The sequence below is a fragment of the Nilaparvata lugens genome, chromosome 13, assembly GCF_014356525.2.
Source record: "Nilaparvata lugens isolate BPH chromosome 13, ASM1435652v1, whole genome shotgun sequence".
Taxonomy (NCBI): Eukaryota; Metazoa; Arthropoda; class Insecta; order Hemiptera; family Delphacidae; genus Nilaparvata; species Nilaparvata lugens.
Window position 1 is genome coordinate 12,571,711 of NC_052516.1, and position 22,494 is coordinate 12,594,204.

Consider the following 22,494-nt stretch of genomic DNA (forward strand, 5'->3'; position numbering starts at 1 on the left):
CGACGGTAACGTTGCCACATCCTCCTTACAGACCGGATATGGCACCACCGGACTTCTTTTTGTTCCCCAAGATCAAGAGACAACTTAAGGGGACGCGGTTCGGGACACTGGAAAACGATCAACGTGCTACGACGAGGGCTCTAAGACAGCATAGAGGTTGCCGACTTCCAGGGAGCGTTCAGGGATTTGAAAATCCGGTATCAGCGTGTTATCGACTCCAATAGGGACTACTTTGAAGATATCTAATGAAAAATTGTACATATTTTGCCAATAAAGAATTTCCTGAGGTCAGTCCGGTTACTTATTATACAGACCCTGTAGATGCTCGTCCATTGCATCAGGTTCATACAGCCGTGCACGGCCGTCTCCGGCCGATCAATTTTTCGATCCGAATTAAATGGAATTTTCCGGCTCAAACCGGCCGAACTAACTAGTCGAGCTGAGACAACAAAGTGTTCCTAACCTAAAATTGTTTCACAGTCTTGTTTGTTTTTTTTTTAAGTTGTTCTGTTTTATAAAGTTGTAACTATGGACAATGAAAAGTTGATAAGTTTGTTTTAAGAGCATGTTCCATTGTGGGATATGCGAGACAAAAGATATCATCGTCATGATGTTCAAAGGAATCTGTGGACAAAGATTGCTGAACAAATAGGATCTGAAGGTATAGTATATTTCGCACCTAGAGCAGAAAATGAGATTTTTCCGGCTCGAAATCGGTTTTCAAGTCCGAGGCCGTAGGCCGAGGACTAGAAAAGATTGAGAGCCGGAAAAACATTTTTGCCATTGGGCGAACGCTATTTTTCGCCACATACAAAAATAAACAATATATATACTAAGCACTTCCGAAAGCAGAAGTGGAAGGTGACAGCTCTAGCAAATCTGAGGTAATCTGAATATCAGGAAATTGTCCAAGTATTTTTATTTTTTATTCTGATTTGTCTAAATAACCTAAAAGATGATGTTCAATTATGTGGGAGGTTGAGTTTATACTTTTTTATTCTTTCAAATGACAATAAGATGATATTATTATGAATTAATAAATATTGAATAATGTACACAAATAATGAAAAGTTTTTTGATCAGCTGTTTTTTGATCACCTTTCTTAGTTCCATGTTAGCGGCTGGAAAGGGTACTCTTTCCGGCCTAGGCTGGAAAGAAACCTGTTCTGACGTCAGACGAGAGACGTCTGCAAACAATGTCTTTCAGATCTACGTTGGGAGTGGAAAACAGATGTTTTCTGTGCAGTGTGGCGAAAAGATTATTGTAATGAATAACTAATTTAGTGGATATTTGTTTATTCAATTTTCAAAATCTCAATATAATCATTATGAAACATTTTGGTGGCTATGATAGTAGTTAATTCAATAATTGGCAACTAGACTGACGTAAACAGTTCCAATGGACGACCATATACGGCCAAATAAACGGCCGGCAGATTCGTCCGATCCAACGGCCGAACGGATCGGTTGAATACGGTTCCAGTGGACGGTTATCCCAATGCGGCCGTGAGCGCCGTCCCAGGGAAGGGTTATTCGGGGAGGATGGAAATCAGGCGCCCCACTCTGCGCAGACGCAAATAGCCAAGCTTTGCCGGATTTCAGCTAAGCTAGCCGACCGTCTTGCTGTAGGTGTGAGGAGAATGAATATACTAGTAGAAAAGGGAGGAATTATAGTGAGTTCCACATTATAATGACAGTAGTTGATTAACTTTGATGTTGCTATATTTGTCTATCATTCCACAAAGCAGGTAGTACTATACTTTTCTAGCTCTGCAACGATGCCAAATCTATTTTTGACAGTGTAGAAATGAAATAAATTGAGACAGAGAATCGACAACGTTGTTTTTCTATATTTAGCCACTGCCATTATAACGTGGACCTCACTATAGCAGAATAGCGCCGTCGTCAAGCGCGGGGTTCTCCCCAGAAGTGACGCCAGCGCGCTATTACACGGTAGAGGTTTGGAGGTCACGTAGGCCCCTGAAGGAGTTCCCAACGTTCAGGTGTTTACAGAAGCGAGGGATGAAGTCGAGCTTACGAGGTCGCAAGGCTTCCCAGCTTCGGGGAAGGAAAGAGTCGGTCTATGACCTAGGACTGTCTTACGCGGGGCGGCGGAAGACAGATGGGGAAGGTAGGGGTTTTGGCTTAGCTGTTGTGTGTGGTAAAAATGAAGGGAGGATATTACAAAGTAGTACCATACAGAAACGATAGCATAAGTAGATATCCCATGGTATAGGGAATTTATGTCGCAGCTTTTACTGTTATCTCAAGCCGATCACTGTCGATTATAGTCAATTATTACTGTTTTGTTGGGGTGAGAGTGTATGAACGGCACAATTTGAGAGACTACCAGCGTCACACAGCTTCATAGGAAAGAACTACGTGAACTATCGGCTTGGGATAACAGTAAAAGTTGCGACATAAACGCCCTATACCATGGGATATCTACTTATGCTATCGTTTCTCTATGGTACTACCATACATTTACTGTTACTGTTACTACTTTTACTGTTATCCCAAGCCGATAGTTCACATAGTTCTTTCCTGTGTGACGCTGGTAGTCTCTCAAACTGTGCCGTTCATACACTATCACCCCAACAAAACAGTAAAAATTGACAATAATCGACAGTAATCGGCTTGAGATAACAGTAAAAGTTGCGACATAAATTCCCTATACCATGGGATATCTACTTACGCTATTGTTTCTCTATGGTAGTACATCGGGCAATTAAGAGAGGAAATAATGGTGGTAAAGGGCAGAGAATGGTGATAGAAAGAATGTACTTACTTGCTTTAATAGCAACAGCAGCAACCGTTGGTACTGCGCGTGCCCACCGCGCGGCTATACAGGGTGCGTCTCGCACGCACGTGAACGTGGTATCATTATAATAATAATAATTATTATTATTATTAATTAGTTGTGTTCAGCCGCTAGCTTAATTTCGTCTTTTTAATTTCTTAATTTTCATTTTTTGGTGTGGCCTGAACTACCACCGCGGGAGCGAGCTCGCTACCTCTAGAAGACGTTGGTGTGGCCAGTGCTTAATCTTAGACTATTGGCGAGAAATCGTTCAGGCATTCTTTGATAAGAGAGTCTCAATACAAAATAGGCATTTTGTGATGTAACAACATAATAAAGGAAAGAATTACATAATAATGTGAAATATTTCTTCCATGTTTAGTTTTGAAGCATCTAAATTTTAAAATACACTTTGTGAAAATAATTAAGGACTGAAAATCTTGTGAAGGGAACAACTAAGACAAGACTTAACCTATTTCGGACTATGTGTTATCTAAATTTGGGAGAGGAATAGCACAAGGTTACCTTATTTTTCCTCTCCCTATCATTTTGATGATGTACTTATTGTATCAATCAATGAAGAATATTCTCCCTATCATTTTGATGATGTACTTATTGTATGAATGAATGAATAAAAATTGGTTTTAAAACACGTAGGGGATAGGAAATTCACGAATGACGCATCATCACGTCTCAACTACTCAACTCTGATCCTCTGTGCAAATGTGGTCAAATTCAATCAATAAATCACCTGATATCTGAGTGTCCACAACACTCCTATCATGGAGGGCTGACACAAGTTCAAGCTGCTGGAGAAGAGGCATGCAGTGGCTCCAGAACTTACTTGATTCTATTAGTATTTAACATCTAACACATAAGTGTAAAATTATTTTTTAACCTTGGCCTATTAATGCATATGCATATCTATTATATAAGTACTCCACTGATTAACTTGGAAGTTTTGCATAAAGATTCCCAATTTACCGAGGATGGACATAGACTTTTTTTATTGCTATTAATCAATTAATTCTAATTAAATAATTAAAAAAAAGGAATATATCTTACCTCAGTGAACGGTATATCAAGGAACAATTCCTGTAGAAATCGCCTGGCTTGAATCCGGTGCATGCTATTGGCTATAATCGAACAGACATCCGAGTACACGCAGATATCTTGGAACAAATCGTTGTACAACTGTTTCAACCTGAAACAATAAACAAATTATTACAAATAAAAACCACAAAAATAAATTCATAAGAACGTGATAAGAATGAAATTCAAAATGCATATTAATCTGAACTAGGCAACTTACACTATGTAAATAGTACACAAAGAACAGTAGAAATAAGTTCAACATTTGAAGAGAAAAGACTAGAAAAGAGGGTTGTAAATAATAGGAGCATAAAACAAAAAATGGAATTTGAGAATCACTCTATTCTAAAACTTTCCAACTTTAGGCCTATACTAATTCTAAACTCGCATACAACGGAAGAATAATTTTGGGCCAAGCCTGTTATTATATCTCAATAATATCATGAAGAAAGGATAGCACAAATAGATATTCCATGGTATAGTGCGTTTATGTTCCAATTTTCAATATTAACTCAAGCTGATAGTCCTAGTGAAGCTATGTGACGCTGGTAGTCCATCATACTGTGCCGTTCTTACACTCTTAGGCTCAACTCACACTTACGTGACTCAGGTCGAGAAGAGACTGGACTCTAGTGGAGAGCATGTGTTTCGAAATGGTGACACTCAGACCAGTCGATTTTAGTCTCCGCTACGTCACCATTTGGAAACACATGCTCTCGACTAGAGTCGAGTCTCTTCTCGACCTGAGTCGCGTAGTGTGAGTTAAGGTGAATTTTATTTTTATAATGAAATAATTAATTATATGTAATTAAAACTTACTGCAGTAGCGCCTGTTTACAGGTTTTATACAGGACAGGATTCGCCAGTTGAGAAGCCATCTTCAGTATATCACGCCTCACCATAGATCTGCTTCTCATATTGTCCATTGGCGATCTATGGACTATGCCTACACAAAAATAAACACAAAACATCAAATTACAACAAAAAAACTCACAAAAAATAATGAAAAGTCTTCTATAGAGACGGATTCTTACATAAAAGTATCAGTGTAAGGTACAGTGAAAATATTCAGAAACTTATTGAAGAAAATTGTGCTCAAGTTATCTCCATTTAAACTGAGATGGAGTATATGAGACTAAAGCATGGTTTTCATTAGTAGAGTTAGTGTTAAAGTTCTCTGGGCAAGTACAAACTATCTTGTGAACTATCCCAATGAAAACGTTCATGGTAGAGTATTAGTTGACCGAGCGAAGTGAGGCCTAAGATTCAAGTCGACGGTTTGGCATTTCTCTTAATGTTTGAATGTTTAAATGTTTATATGTTGCGCGTTTACGGCGAAACGCGGCAATAGATTTTCATGAAATTTGACAGGTATGTTCCTTTTTAAATTGCACATCGACGTATATAAAAGGTTTTTGGAAATTTTGCATTTCAAGGATAATATTAAAGGAAAAAGGAGCCTCCTTCATACGCCAATATTAGAGTAAAAATCAGACTATAGAATTATTCATTATAAATCAGCTGACAAGTGATTACAAAGATTTGAGGAGAAGCCACTCTATTGCTGTATTTCCATTAGTTTCAATGAGGTACTAACTTGTGGATGAGAATACTGCGTGAGGTCTACTGTTCACAGAGCTACTAGTTTTCAGTAGAGTAGAGTGGGATAGCACCGTGGGATTGTACTCTACCACTTGCCTTCCCCCACCACCACTTCTCACTCTACTCTACCACTACTATGCTAATGAAAACAGTATCAAGCTAGTAGAGTAGAGTTGTGCCGTAGGCTATCAAGTTTAAGAAGTATTGTTATTTATTAAAAAGTGTTAATAAGTGTTCAAGTGTAAATTTATTTAAAAGTATTGACATTTTAAGGTTAGTTCTGTTCACTATAGTTAGGTCCACGTTATAATATAACAACGAATAAGACTAGTTTTCTATAAAGTGAGAAGTTTTTAGCTCAAAAATTTCTAGTTTCATTCAAAACTTAGACTTTTTGAATAATTATTTAGTTACTGTTCTAGATTTTTTAATTTCAGATTCTAATAGTATGTATCTATTAGATTCAAAATTTGCTCGTTTATCTGAGTATTGAAGAGTGTAAATTGTATTTTGAAAAGTGAAAGTGACATAACCAACATTTTGATTTGGACAGTATAGTATAAATTGGAAATGGGACAGTTTTGGGCATGAGCCTGTTGTGCCGCCTTTCCTCATGTTAAGTATATCTACACAATGTAAATAAATAAATAAATAAATAATGGCAATGTTTGATTAGCAATGGTATTGCTATCCTTGTCTATCATTCAACAAAGCACACAGCGCTATCTCTTTCTCGCTTTGATCTGTTGCCAGATTGTCTTTTTACAATGTGGAATTAATAATTTATTAATCAACAAAATATTCTATCTTAATTATGAAACGTCATTATGAAGTTGTTGAAAAATAAAATTTATTGCTAAATAATATCTAATTGATTATTTCAAACGAGAATGAACAGTTGATATTACATCAATAAACCGGTATCAGCTACCGTCTATAGAAGGCATTGACAAGACAGAGGATCGGCAATGTTGTTCTCCTATCTTTTTCCACTGCCATTATAACGTGGACATCACTATAGACAACACACTTTACCAACTATTCTCAATTGTAGTGAAAACAGTTACTCGACCAAGTAAGTAGAGTAGAGTTAGTATTTATTTATTTATTTATTCATTTTCTTTACATACAAAGGCTCACAGAGATCCATAAAGAGCCTTATTTACACAATTAAATGAAACAACGATTTAATTTATATACATTTTTAAATAATTATAGTAAATAAAGAAAAGAAAGAAAAAAAGCATTTACACAGTTGAAATAATCAAATTAATTACATTCATATAAAGAAAAATGTAAAAAAAGCAAAAACCATTCACTCAGAATAATCAAATTAATTTCATTATTATAAAGAAAAATGTGAAAAGAATGAAAGTAAAACAATCCTTTCCAAAGATTCTAGAGGAAAATACAATTAAAAAAAAAAACTATTTAAAGATTACGAGAAAGAAAATAATAACTAATAAAAAAAAGCTAAGTAAACAGAAAAAGAAAAGTCTTAAACTAGAAGAGTTCCAGCCAGAGTTTACAGTATGCCAGTTACTCGACCACTATACTAGTGAAAACCAGGCTTAATTGATAGATTATCAATGCATTCAAAAATATAAATAGAAGGAGAACTGGTGTTTAATTCGACAGAGGCTGGCTCAAACAACACTCTGGTTTGTGGACTGTATCAATAATTACATCGAGAACTTTTGGGTTGTCTGGCGTCGGGCAGCAAGTTGAACAATTAAAATGGCTAAGTGCACAATAACATAGGCCTACCTTCATGTCCAAATCCTCCTTGCTTCCAGGATCCCGGGTCCAGATCACGATACGAGACGAGACGACACTTGTAATAAATCACAATAAATAATCAATAGATCACTTTGCAAAAATCGACATTACGAGAAGTGAGCTGTTCGATTGGCTGTCAATCGACGACTGGCCACAATTATGCTTTGCGCATCACCGTATAATTGCCCCCTCCACCACACAACGCCAGACAAGAAAGGGGAGCATTCATAACGTCCGAACAACTGGTAAAAATTAAGTGGATAGTAAATATGAAAACTTGTAATAATAATGTGAAAACATTAATATTAATGTGAATACTCACTCGTAGCACTACTGGAGCTATCAACACTATTTACACCTTCCAGACCTCCTCTAGTTTGCCAGGGTAGCATAATAGGGCTTTCGCCTTCATTAGGAGCGCCGTAACTGCTTTCAGTTTCTAGAAACGAAATTAAACAATCAATTAACTGACAAAATACTCAATTGATTACTATAATCAACTGCCACAATAACTATTTTAGCCAGAAAAAAATGCAGCTACTGTAGTTTTTTCAGGGAGCCAAGAAACATCTATGTTAGGTTTCATTTGAACAAATTCTTAGGGCCGGTTTCCCAGCTCGGGATTCAGCTGAAGATGGGTTTTCGTTTGAACGTGGTGAGGATCTTTGATTGGTTAGATTTCAATTTGTCCAAATAACCTAAAAGATTATGTTCAATTATGTTTTAATGGAGGTTGAGTTTATACTTTTAAATGGAAATATGTTGATATTATTAGAAATGTGTGATTCTCTGTTACTGCTATTTATGTGATTGCTGTTTTAGCACACTTGAAATTTGGACAATATGAATGTCAACAATGCTTGTCGTCGTCGACTGCGGAAGTTTACGCACAAACAGAAATGCACCTTAAGTTCTAGACTTAAAACAGCTGGAGTGAGAAAATTGGCTTTCCGAAACGGGGCGTAGTCGCAGTCCATTAGTCGTAGTCAATTTCGAAAAACTAGAAAATTGAACACAACATAGAAAGAAGAGAAAATAGTGTAAAGTTTCAGCTATTTTGAATATTATTTAGGAATGTTTCATTTCGTCAAGGAAAAACGTTTCCAATATTATAGAAATGAGAAAATAAAGATTATCATAAAAACTGCGACTACGCCCCGTTTCAGGAAGCCAATTATCTGACTCCAGCTGTTGCATTCTTTATACAGATGAAACTTCCAGGTTTTGATGTTATAAAATGAGATAAATTTTGCAAAATTTAGTTTTTAAGTTTCAAAATTCAAAATTTTTAGTTTAGTCATTAGTTTTGAAGTGGAAATTGGACTTTTTGAAGTGGAAGTGAAATCTTAACCTTATTCTTTTTTGAAACTTTTATTTGTAAAAATTTGGGAGAAGACAGTTTTGAGCTATGCTTGTTGTCTTCTCCCAATCATATTATATTTATTATAATTATGATTTGTAATTGTCAATGAAATAAATAAATTCGAAGCAGACTAACCAGTCCTAGTACGATGTGTGGAGCTAGACGAAATCTTCCTCAGGCGAGACACCCTCTGATTGGCTGCCCGATTGGAAGTGCACAGTAAGCAGTTCTGCCTGTCATGGCGGCGCCGTTGTCGGTTGCTATTGGCTGCTGTCACCGCCAGCAAAGCCACGCCGCCTCCGCCACCCGAGTCAGTTCCCGTGTCGGTTTCCGAGTCGGCCGAACTGTTATCAGCACCTGCGAACCGGATAATGTGTTAGAAATAGAAGTCAGTTTCCATGAAAGTTTCCAAACTGTTTACCACCTCTTGGAAACCAGAAAATGTATTAGAAATAGGAGTCAGTTCCCGTGTTAGTTTCCAAACAGTTTACCCGCACAAGGAAACAAAAAAATGTGTTAGAAATGGGAGTCAGTTTCCGTGTTAGTTTCCAAACAGTTTACCCGCACTTGGAAACTGAAAAATGTGTTAGAAATAGGAGTCAGTTTCCGTGTTGGTTTCCAAACTATTTACCACCTCTTGGAAACCAGAAAATGTATTAGAAATAGGAGTCAGTTCCCGTGTTAGTTTCCAAACAGTTTACCCGCACTTGGCAACTGAAAAATGTGTTAGAAATAGGAGTCAGTTCCCGTGTTAGTTTCCAAACAGTTTACCCGCACTTGGAAACTGAAATATGTGTTAGAAATGGCAGTCAGTATCCGCGTTCCGGTTTCTGATCTATTTTCCGCACTTGGAAACCTGTTTACTTTTGTGTTTTATAAATCGACAATGTGTATCAAGTATATACACTGGCAGAGACAAGAAATATAGAAAATTATAAAAAAGAAAATCTTACGCTTATGACACTGGTCACAGACGGAAGAAAAATCGAATTGAATTGAACCGAAAAAAAACCATTAACGAAAACCAAATAGAACAAGTGAGCTTCAAGTCGGTTTCCAAACAGTTTACCACCTCTTGGAAACCAAAAAAATGTGTTAGAAACGGAAGTCAGTTCCCGTGTTGGTTTCCAAACTGGTTACCCGCACTTGGAAACCGGAAAAAACCATTAACGAAAACCAAATAAAACAAATGAGCTTTAATGAAAGTCTGTTCCTATATCAGTTTCCAAACTGTTGACCACCTCCTGAAAACTGAAATAAGGGTTGGAAATGGAAGTCAGTTTTCAGTTTCCATGTAATGGTAGGGTTAAGGGTAGGAATAGGCTTTATGAAGTGGTTTGCTGGATAAAACCGATTGGCACTCCGGGGTTTACACACGCTATACCAGGGTAGCCACTAGTCAGCTAGATTTCAAAACACTTCACTCAAACTCGAGATGGTGCTATAGTGAAGTCCACATTATAATGGCAGTATTTGATTGACATTGGTGTAGCTATCCTTGTCTTTCATTCGACAAAGCAGATAGCGCTATCCTTTTCTTGCTCCACAAAGTTACCAAATCCGTTTTTAAAAATGTAGAAATATAATTAATTAAGACAGAGAACCGGCAGCGCTGTTCTTCTATATTCGTTCACTGCCATTATAACGTGGACCTCACTATAGGAAATCGAACCCTAATTTATTAATAATAATAGGAGGTACCGGGTTCGATTCCCGGGCTGACAAATAATTGTTGTATACTAGCATTCATCAAGTTTCTAGCTGTTAACCCCGTTGTCAATATTTGCAGCAGCAGAAGTCTTCGGAGTGATTTAAAGCACTTAATTTTGATTTTCGTTTGATACTTATTAATCTCACTATAAATGAGAATATTTTGAGAAGAATTCTTGTTACCTGCATCCTGATTGGTGTCGACATCAGTCCTATTGTAGGGCTTTGGTTTATCATGCCTGAGATCGTCACTGGGAAACAGGTCACACAGATTATGCGGCAAACAAATGCCCAAATAGGTGGGGCCACTCCATGATGACTCTTCAGCCCCTGCAAATACAATTCTCTATATTAAATATAATACAGAATAATATAAAAATAACATCGAGTACCCTTCTACATTTTCCATTTTGTAACTGCATTATACATGTTCCAATTCTTGAGAATCAAATCAAATCACTTTTAGTGCCGGTTTCCGAGCTCGGGATTTAGCTAGTTTATAATAATAAATTAGCATTAATTCGCTTTAATTCAATGATGTTTTGTTTATTTTTGTTTGCATTTGAAGGGTACTGTTTAATAAACTTCCTCTAGAGACTAGGCATCTAGAAATCAAAGAATTTAAAAGATCTATCAAAGCCATTCTTCTACAAAAATGCCTCTATTCATTTGAGGAATTCTTAGTATAGCCTTAATACAATATTTGTTGAGTAGCACGCCATCAATACTTACCTGTATAAGTGTTTTATGACTTGTAGACATGTTGATTGGTGTAAATGTTTTTTAACGATTGTTTTAACATGTGAAAGTGTTTCTGACAATATGGGCCGGTTTCCGAGCTCGGGATTTAGCTAAGTCCTAGACTTTAAACAGCTGGAGTCAGAAAATTGGCTTTCCAAAACGGGGAGTAGTCGCAGCTTTTATAACAGTAGTCGTAGTTATTATTTTCTCATTTCTATAATTGAAAACGTTTTTCCTTGACGAAATTAAACATTCATAAATAATTCAAAATAGCTGAAACTTTACAATATTTTCTCTTTATTTTATTTTGTGTTCAATTTTCTAGTTTTTCGAAATTTAATTCAACCGTGACTATGACAATGACTGCGACTACGCCCCGTTTTGGTAAACCAATTTTCTGACTCCAGCTGTTTTAAAGTCTAGAACTTGGATAAATCTCGAGCTCGGAAACCGGCCCATATTGTCAGAAACACTTTCACATATTAAAACAATCGTTAAAAAAAACATTTATACCAATCAACATGTCTACAAGTCATAAAACACTTATACAGGTAAGTATTGATGGCGTGCTACTCAACAAATATTGTATTAAGGCTATACTAAGAATTTTTTTGTGTAGTTGAGAAGTTGATATTGTGGTAATTATTCATATTGAATGAAAAAGACTAAGAAATTGTCAAAAAACCACTGATTTATTGATAATTAGAAAGACCGGTTTCGGTTAATACACCATTGTCAATCTCTGATAAACATCATGTTTATTGATAATTATTGATAATTATCAATTTATTGATAATTAGAAAGACCGGTTTCGGTTAATACACCATTGTCAATCTCTGATAAACATCATGTTTATTGATAATTATTGATAATGATAATTATCAATTTATTGATAATTAGAAAGACCGGTTTCGGTTAATACACCATTGTCAATCTCTGATAAACATCATGTTTATCAGAGATTGACAATGGTGTAATAACCGAAACCGGTCTTTCTAATTATCAATAAATCAGTGGTTTTTTGACAATTTCTTAGTCTTTTTCATTCAATACTAAGAATTCCTCAAATGAATAGAGGCATTTTTGTAGAAGAATGGCTTTGATAGATCTTTTAAATTCTTTGATTTCTAGATGCCTAGTCTCTAGAGGAAGTTTATTAAACAGTACCCTTCAAATGCAAACAAAAATAAACAAAAAATCATTGAATTAAAGCGAATTAATGCTAATTTATTATTATATACTAGCAGGTAACCCGTGCTCCGTAAGGGTCTAATTGGAAACTTGACAAACTGAAAACTTGATCTACCAAATTCTTGAAGAATTTAAAATAGGCCTATATCCATCATCGGTAATTTAAAACACTACTGTAAGTTATATGCAATATTTATCAACAAATTAATCATTTCACCCCAACCAATAAGCAATGAAGCTGCTAGACCCAATCAATAAACCCCTCTACTCCGGATAGTTGAACCCGCGAGGGTTCTTCCATACCAGGAGAGCCTTGTCTCTTTGTATACGTTCCTTCTCTTTCGCCCCTCTTTATCTCACTCTTTATACCACACTTCTATCTTATAAATTCTATGTCTTTCTCTGTTCCACAAAACATTATTATTATTGCGAAATTTCAAGTTAATCAGTTGGGTAGTTGAGACGTGATGATGCGTCATTCGTGAATTTCCTATCCCCTACGTGTATAAGCCAGTTCTTTCCTTTAATATAGAATAAATATATGCTTGTACATAGTGATTTTTCAGTCTTGTTACCCCCCTATTATGCGTGATAATTTAATTCTAAAGGTGCGTACAGATATACGCGCCGCGAACATGAGCAATTCACTTTTAATCAGCCGACTATATCTGTATTTTTACAGAAACAGTAAGATACAGATATAAAAAGCTTGGCATCAGCTGATTAAAAGTGAATTGCTCATGTTCGCGGCGCGTATATCTGTACGCACCTTTATAGAGGGATATTTTGCTTTGTTGCACAAAGTTGGTAGCCCTACTCAATCGGTATAAACTCGGCAGTGTGAGTCGTTATGTGGATTAAGGTCGTCTTATTAACAGAATGTCTTTTGTCATGGAACATTACTAATATTGAGAACGGTTAAAGCGTGTATAAAATTGGTGGATACTTCGAGCATATTCTTTAATAATCCTCTATACTAAAAACTGAATGATAAATATTGTCTTTTTTGTTTAGTTGAGAAGTTGATATTGTGGTAATTATTCATATTGAATGAAAAAGACAAAGAAATTGTAAAAAACCACAAATTTATTGATATATAGAAAGACCGGTTTCGGTTATTACACCATTGTCAATCTCTGATGAACTGGCAATAACTTTATTACCAGTAAAGTAATATTGGTTGAACTCTTATCAGAGATTGACAATGGTATAATAACCAAAACCGGTCTTTCTAAGTATCAGTAAATCTGTGGTTTTTGACAATTTCTTAGTCTTTTTCATTCAATAAAACATTGTATTTCTTTTGCATACCTGACGCATCAGATCCTCTAGCAATACAACTGCGGCTGCTCTGATAAGGCATCATATTGTGCACATTCTTCCCGGCTGTGACGTCACACAATACGGCTTCAGCCCCTACCCCGCCTTCGAATTCAGAAGCTTCCACCTAGATCACAAAGAGGCAAAAAATTAAAAAAATTCTCAGTAAACTGTATATACAAATAATTATTATCAAACGAAAATCCCAATTAAATGCTGTAAATCACCCGAAGACTTCTGCTACTGCAAATATTGACAACAGGGTAAACAGCTGGATGGAAATTCGATGAGCGCTACTATTCAAAAATTATTAGTCAGCCCGGGAACAAATGGGATTTGAACAAATGAAACTTTCAAGTTATTTCCATCTGTATACAAAAAGTTTACTAAATAATAAAAATGTAAAGTTCTTTTTATTAATAATTTATCTGGATGTTGGACGACACATCCAGAGGAGTTTATTCATAAATTCATACATTACATATTTTTTCATACATTTTCAATAATATAACAATATACAAGGTTTACAAAATGATACCTCACTATATAATATATGTGTCGAGGTTATCATCAAATTAATACTGAATTTCAAAGTTATCATTAATTAAATACTAAAGTTCTATATCTAATAAAATTGTTTCTAAATACACATAAAATGAAACCCATGTATCAGCATAACCATAGAGAAAAGATAGCATAAGAAAATATTTCATGATATAGGGCGTTTATGTACTAAATTTCACTGTTAATTCAAGCCCTTAGTCCTTCTCAAAAACATCTTTTCTGATTGGTTCTCGTAGCATTTAATCATGATTAAAATTAAACATACTCTTGTGCAACCGGCCTAATAGTTTTGAATAGATTCAAATGAATTTTCTGTTCATGGGGCTGAAAGTTTCAAATTATAGGGAAGATAGCTCAAGGAAATATGCCTTGGTATAGGGTGTTTATGTCCAAAAATTCACTGTAATTCAAGCTGATAGTTCTAGTAGAGTTGTTTTTGGTGAAGCTATGTGACGCTGGTAGTCTCTCATACTGTGCCCTTCTTACACTCTTACACTCCCAACAACACACTAATAATGGATAGATAAGAGTTTGATGTGAATGTCACTTTAGAAATACTCATGGCCCCGGTTGCAAAAAAGCCCGTTACATTTGAATCATTATTAAATGCCTATAGAACCAATCAGAAAAGGCTTCTTCTCGAAAACTTCTTTTTTGATTGGTTTTCTCGTAGAATTTAACCATCATTAAAATTAAACAGACTCTTGTGCTACCGGGCTCAATAGTTTAAATAGATTCCAATGAATTCTCTGTTTATGGGCCTAATAGTTTCAACATATATAGGAAATATAGCATAAGGAAATATATGATGGTATAGGGCGTTTATGTTGCAAATTTCACTGTTAACTCAAGCCGATAGTTCTAGTAGTTGTTTTTGGTGGAGATATGTGACGCTGGTAGTCTCTCATACTGTGCCGTTCTTACACTCTTACACTCCCAACATAACAGTAATAATAGACAGTAGTCGACAGTAATTGGCTTGAATTAACAAAAAATCGGCTTGAAATTTGGAACATAAACGACCTATACCATGGGTTATCTTCTTAGCATATAAATTCTCTATGATATCGTAGACTTATCAACTTATCTCTATAATTAATAGAAAGACTAAGAAATTGTCAGAAACCACAGATTTTATTGAAAATTAGAAAGACCGGTTTCGGTTGTTACACCATTGTCAATCTCTGATAAACTAAAACTAAATACAAGAGCAGCAGAATTTATACTAGTAGGCGAGTACTGCTATTGGTCAAGGGCATGAACGCCTGCCATTGGCCCAGTTGGACAGTCTCCTCCCACTTGACAGTGCATATAATACCTAGCATTGTTTCAAGTTCTATATTACTATTAAGTCAAATTGATTTCAGGGTTTTGTTTTATTTTTATATAATTAAGTGAAATTAAGTTAAAAATTGATAAAGTGTAATTTTTAAATGCAGATATTTTTGTTGTATTTTTGAGGAAATTAATTTGATTTGATTTAATAGAAGTCACAAAATGACGGTTTAAGCAGCTTACTCGCCATGATAACAAAATTTACTTGCAGTACAAAATAAAACCCAAGAAAAGAAGTAACAAAAACAAAGTAATAAAACAAATATGTATCTATATTCACAACTTTGTTTCTCTTCATTTACCTGATGCACCATATTCCTGGGCCGTACCAGTGGCGATATCTGACGGCGCAGATCGGCACTAGCCAGCTGTTCGATGGGCGACAGAGGAGTCAGCTGATTAAAAGTGGTCGTCAGCTGATTGAAGGAGGTAGTCAGCTGATTGGTGGTATTCAGTAGCGGTCGACGACCACGATGCAAGAAGCGTAGAGTGGCGTAGCCCTGGGCGTCCTGTTGGCTTAGACGGGCGCCTAGATTCATAGAGAGCTACATTAGTTTGTGCAATTTATTAGTGAGAAATAATACTTAATAACGGGGGACCGAGCTTTGCCCTGGAGTGTAAAAGCATAGAAAATTTGTAACGAAAGATTGAATTTATAGTTTATATTTATTTATTCATTTTCTCAGTCGTACAATTATTTTTTTCGCCCCACTTGGATGTAATGAGCTGGTTTTCGTGCATCATATGGAGGCCGAAAATGATTGTTTTCTGACCAGGCCGGTAAAAGTTTTACGGCCCTAGGGCTGTAAAATAACCTTGAAGTCAACTGATTCTGATTTGATGTGAACGTGTTTACAAAATGGTTTGTGAAACGGAATCAGTTTATGCTTCTAGAATTGAATAAGTATTCTGCAATAAGATACTATCACTTTATTTGGATGAATAAAATACAGATAAGATATATATTATAAACTATTCAAATTCGAATTTCAGAGTAGGATAGAACTTCTAACCTAAACTTCCAAAGTCAATGACAACAAACATTCAGATTGGCCAAATTTCAAGTGTGCTAAAACAGCTGATCAAAAAACTTCATTATTTGTGTTTATTATTCAAGAATCAAAACATTTATAATAATATCATCTTATTGTCATTTGGAAGAATAAAAAGTATAAACTCAACCTCTTACATAATTGAAAATAATCTTTTAGGTTATTTAGACAAATCAGAATAAAAAATAAAAATACTTGGACAATTTCCTAATATTCAGATTACCTCAGATTTTCTAGAGCTATGACCTTCCTGTTTTGCTTTCGAAAGTGCCTAATAAACAATTATTCTCATATTTATATTGTTTATTTTTCTGTGTGGCGAAAAATAACGTTCTCACTATGGGCAAAAATGTTTTTCCGGAAGTCTCATTTTCGGGCCTAGGTGCGAAATATACTATTACTGTTATATGAGGAGGCACAACAGGCTTATGCCAAAAACTGCCCCTTTTCAAATTTATACCACAGTTCAAATCAAAATCTAGGTTAAACTACTATCATTCATCAAAATAACAATTTATTCACACTTCAAAAAACAAACACATCATCAATTACAAATAGATATACTATGAATTCGATTTAGAATGATATACTATGTTTGCTACAATATTTGTTAATATACTATTCTACACTAACAGCATCTAGTTACTATTTTGGACTTTCTGAAGTGAACATGTTCTAAAAAAAGATAGATAAACGAAAATAAAGCTGCGTTTACACCAAAGTTATTAACAAGATTTTAATAACTAAATCCTTATAGATTCTATTAGATTGAACGGAACTTGACAAACACATATGTTCATCATGTACATGATAAGTTATGTTCAATCTAATAGAATCTATAAGGATTTAGTTATTTTGTTAATAACTTTGGTGTAAACGCAGCTCAAGTTTTTCTTGCTGAATTTTCTTCTCGTGAGATCAGCTGGATGATCCCACACATGCACTCGTTCACTCTCTTCCATTACGGCATCGACAGATGACAAAATTTCCAGCTGTTTTTCCAAGGACGTATTTATCCTTTTAATGTCCTTCAGCGAGTTATCCCAGGGTTAAGACCTAGTGCAATCGAATTTTAATATGATAAACCTACTTTGTTCCCAATTTCGTGAGAATCGTTAGAGCCGTTTTCGAGATCCGGTCACATACAGATATAAGTCGTATAAACATACAAACATCTAAACATATGAACAGAAATTGCTCGTTTAATAGTATAGGATTAAATTCAATTATTTTCAATAAGTACCGGGTGTTTAAAGAAGAATGACCCAATTTCAAACAGTTATATCTATTTTAAAAAATGGTGCACACAAACCAATTTTACATCAAATTTATCACAGAAGAGTCATGTTTATGATGATGTATTATAAGAAGTGTTCTATGTGCCCTCCTTTTCATGACACAAGGATGTACGCCATTTCCTCAACACACACCAACTTGCCTCAATGTTGGGAAGGGCGCACAGGACCTCAAGACTTGGCTATGCATTCCTGGCCTCCACGGTCTCCTGACATAACACCGTATGATTTTTTCCTGTGGGATACGTTAAAGATCGTGTGTATGTTCCTCCCTTAGCACTTGATATTGAAGAGCTAAGAACCAGGATAACTGATGCAGTAGCTACAGTCCGAGAAGACATCTTGCGAACAGTCTGGGACGAATTCGGCTACCGTCTAGATGTCGTCCGAGCCTCAGAAGGAGGGCACATAGAACACTTATAATACATCATCATAAACTCGATACTTCTGTGAGTAATTTGATGTAGAATTGGTTTGTGAGAACCATTATTTACTTTCCTTGCCCTATTACCATAGGTAAGGAAAGTATTGCTTTCCGAAAAAATTAAGGTACCCCAATTTCTAAATCTCTATACGTTTGAAGGTCCAATACAGTAAGAAGTACCAAGGTACAGTAAGAATTCCAAAAGCTGTCATGAAATATAGATAAACGCTAGAAAGCTGAAATCTATATTACGACCGTTCTGTTCGTACTCAGAGTATATATTTTTTGGATCCCTCTGTAGATTAAATACGAACAATAGTTATAGGAATATTTGGAAGACAAAATTCGACAAATCAACTTACTCTTGTGAGACGAGACACTGTTAGTAACGCTGGTACGGCGCGATCTTGGATTGGTGACCGCTGGGTATTTGATAGTAGTCAGCGAGCCAGAACTTGGTATAGGGCTCAGAGTTTGTATACGATCTCTGCAATAAAACATCCAGTATACTCTGATGAGAAAATAAAATTATCATTCATTCATTCATTCATTCATTCATTTATACAATCAGTACATTATCAAAATGATAGGGAGAGGAAAAATAAGGTAACCTAACAAAATGTAACCTATATATCTCTAACAAAAGCTACCTATAAATATTTATAAACATTCATAACATCTATGAGTTTAGAATTCAGATTACTTTGATGAGGAAATATAATCATGATAATATTATTGGAACCAATTCTTGATAGTTGAATATTAATTTATAATAATTATTATCAAACGAAAATCCAAATTAAATGCTAAAAATCACCCCCGGAGACTTTTGCTACTGCAAATATTGACAACAGGGTAAACAGCTAGATGAAAATTCGATGATCGCTACTATTAAAAAATTATTTGTCAGCCCGGGAATATTTGCAGTAGCAGAAGTCTTCGGAGTGATTTGCAGCATTTAATTTGAATTATTGTTTAATAATAATTATTAATTCATTAGCATTTGAATAGATGCAATATCTTAATAGAAGAGAGTATTAATTTATATTTTAAATATTTCCGGCTCTTATCAACCCTTTGAAATTCAAAATTCATCAGTCATATCTCGAATACGTATTCTCTGAGTGTTAATCTTTGGTGAAAACAGAAATTTTAAACTTAACCTCACTTTGGACTATTTATGTGCCAAAATCAAGGAATTGAAGAAGTTTTGGGCAATTGCCTGTTTCTCTTTCCAAATATCGTGTTTGTGACTGTTCTAATAAATAAATGAATAAAAATACTATTTTATTGAATGAAAAAGACTAAGAAATTGTCAAAAAACCACAGATTTATTGATACTTAGAAAGATCGATTTCGGTTATTACAACATTGTCAATCTCTGATAAACAGAATTTAAGCAGAATTAAATTTGCTGCTATTGTATTTAATTTTGATTTATCAGAGATTGACAATGGTGTAATAACCGAAACCGGTCTTTCTAAGTATCAATAAATCTGTGTTTTTTTTGACAATTTCTTAGTTTTTTCATTCAATATGAATAATTACCACAATATCAACTCCTCAACTACACAAAAAAGGAAAAACTGTTTTATTTGTTAACCCCTATTTTACCAATTTTATAATGATCAATAAGTGTGGAGGTGACAAATTAAACAATGTTTTCTTCAATTACGGTGAAGTTCCACAACATCAATATACCAGATGTTTCAAAAAGAATGACCCGATTTTAAACAGTTATATTTATTTTTAAAAATGGCGCACACAAACCAATTTTACATCAAATTACTCACAGAAGTATCAAGTTTATGATGCTATATTATAAGTGTTCTATGTGCCATGCTTTTGAGGCTCAGACGACACATCTATGCGGTAGCCAAATTATCCCAGGCTGTTCGCAAGATATCTTCTCGGACTGTAGCTACTGCATCATTTACCCTGGTTTTTAGCTCCTCAGTATCAAGTGCTAAGGGAGGAACATAAACACGATCTTTAACATATCCCCACAGAAAAAAATCACACGGTGTTATGTCAGGAGACCGTGGAGGCCAGGAATGCATAGCCAAGTCTTGCGGTCCTGGGCGCCCAATCCAACGTTGAGGCAAGTTGGTGTTGAGGAAATGGCGTACATCCTTGTGCCATCAAAAGGAGGGCACATAGAACACTTATAATACATCATCATAAACTTGATACTTCCATGAGTAATTTGATGTAAAATTGGTTTCTATGCACCATTTTTCAAAATAAATATAACTGTTTAAGTTGGGTCATTTTTTGAGACATCCGGTATTCAACAAAAACTGTTATTGATCTATACTATCTGTAAGTTCAATTGGATTAAATAGATAACAAAAATGTCATTAAACCCTTTTGTAATGACGTTAATATTATTCATAATTTATATTTTTTCTAATGTTATTGAAATAAATACTCACGCCACATTGTATTTGCCATACTGCTGTACGGAATCAGTGGAGCTACCAGAGCTTATATCACAGCTACTGGGTCGGTTTTTACGCAGACCTTCTATGCTCAAGTTGGCTCTGAAAATAAACAATATTGTAATGTAAAAGTATTGTATTGTTTACAACATAGGGTAAACTCAGCAAACAGGTGTATGTATGCCTGCAAAATAGTTATTTGTATATCTAGAGTGAAAAGTACGACTTTTTCTCCCTGTGGGAAAAAGTTTGAAGCCCGAGGCGAAGCCGAGGGCAACAATTTTCCCGAGTGAGAAAACGTATTTTTCGCTCGTGATGTACATAACTTTTTTCCACCATCTACATTTTTTTATAGAAACTGCAAATAATATCATTTTAATAACTTATTGGTGACAATGTTTCCTAACAACATAACCTAAAATCTTAAACCTAAAAACCGGTCGTCTGATTGGCACTGCCGATTGCGCTATCTTTCGGCAAAAGTTGTAACAATTATAACAGATGGGCGTCTACCAAAAATGGCTGACTCCAGATCACGCGGTTCAGATTTGAATTGCAGATCAAAAATATTTGTTGGCTGGTATTTTGAATAGAATAAAATATTTTTTAAATTGTATAAATTTTTTTCCTCCACCTACTGTCTAAACATATATTTTACGAGTTGATCAAATTTCTGGTTGTGGTATTGAATTCAGTTGACTCAATGACAGACACCTCTATTATGCTTTTTCATCTGAGCTTAGAACCTTCTAACCTATTACAATATAAGTTTTAAAATAGAGATGCTTCCCATGTTATTTAAATGGAGTCACTTTTCCTCCCTAGGGAGTTTTTCTGTTTTTTACTACCGAGAGTGAAAAAGTGACACTTTAGTATTATGTTTCAGGGAGTAAAGTAAGTACTTTAGACAGTAGGTGGAGGAAAAACTACTTTCCTCAAAGTCCCTATCTCACAGAACAAAGCTCAGACAATACAAGAGAAGTCCAGTATTTTCTCTATGGGTCTGAAACTTGGAAAATGACCAAGAAAGAAGAACAATAGCTCATAGTGTTTGAAAATAAAGTGCTGCGAAAGATATATGGGGCCCACGTACGAGCAAGGAGAATGGAGGAGGAAACATAATAAGGAAATCAAAGATCTCTACAATAAACAAGACATTGTAAGTGAAATAAAATGTAGGACATTGGGCTGGAGGAAAAGAGTCCAAGCTGAAAAAAGCTTCAATACCCAACCCTCTGGGAAGAAGACCCCGTAGGAGACGCAGACAGAGATGGTGGCAACAGGTTAAGACTGACATGGAGAGACTTGGAGCGACAGAAAGAGATGCTGTGGAGTGAACTACGTGGAGACAGTTTGTTGGTGCGGCCAAATATCAACTTAGATATAGATGGCCCTGGCAGTAAGTAAGTAATATAAAAGGTTTGATAAAATCGTGAAAAAATTTGAAATGAGTCTCCGAAGTATTGGAAAATCAATCTCTAGCTAATGCAGTTTTCACACAGCTCCAAAAGAGTGCAGAGAACTGAATGAGAAAGTTGTCTAACATGGAGTTTGAAATTCATCTGAAATTTATAATCAGTAAATTTATCGGTCCCGGCTGCTTAAAAAGCAGTCGTTAGGTCATGTCAGGTGCCCTGAAATTGATCAGCTGCGACCTGAAAACTCTGACACCAGACCTGAGTCAGCCAGGTCACTCGATATTATTATTATTATTATCATGAGTATTTGAAATCTCACTATAGTAAAGTACTATTGGCCTGTATTAACGTGCGTACAGATTCGTGC

General features: G+C 35.4%; 1 protein-coding gene across 1 annotated transcript in view; it reads right to left on the reverse strand.

The window, feature by feature from the left end:
• Positions 1-22,494, reverse strand: part of LOC111057219 — a 71,904-nt gene that overhangs the window by 15,216 nt on the left and 34,194 nt on the right. The window contains exons 15-23 of the mRNA XM_039440355.1: positions 20,704-20,811; positions 18,631-18,755; positions 15,800-16,026; positions 13,590-13,725; positions 10,530-10,676; positions 8,772-8,993; positions 7,596-7,712; positions 4,712-4,838; positions 3,866-4,004 (exon numbers count right to left, since the gene is read on the reverse strand). Coding sequence (XP_039296289.1) covers positions 3,866-4,004; positions 4,712-4,838; positions 7,596-7,712; positions 8,772-8,993; positions 10,530-10,676; positions 13,590-13,725; positions 15,800-16,026; positions 18,631-18,755; positions 20,704-20,811 — 1,348 coding nt within the window. The remainder of the gene's footprint in view (positions 1-3,865; positions 4,005-4,711; positions 4,839-7,595; positions 7,713-8,771; positions 8,994-10,529; positions 10,677-13,589; positions 13,726-15,799; positions 16,027-18,630; positions 18,756-20,703; positions 20,812-22,494) is intronic.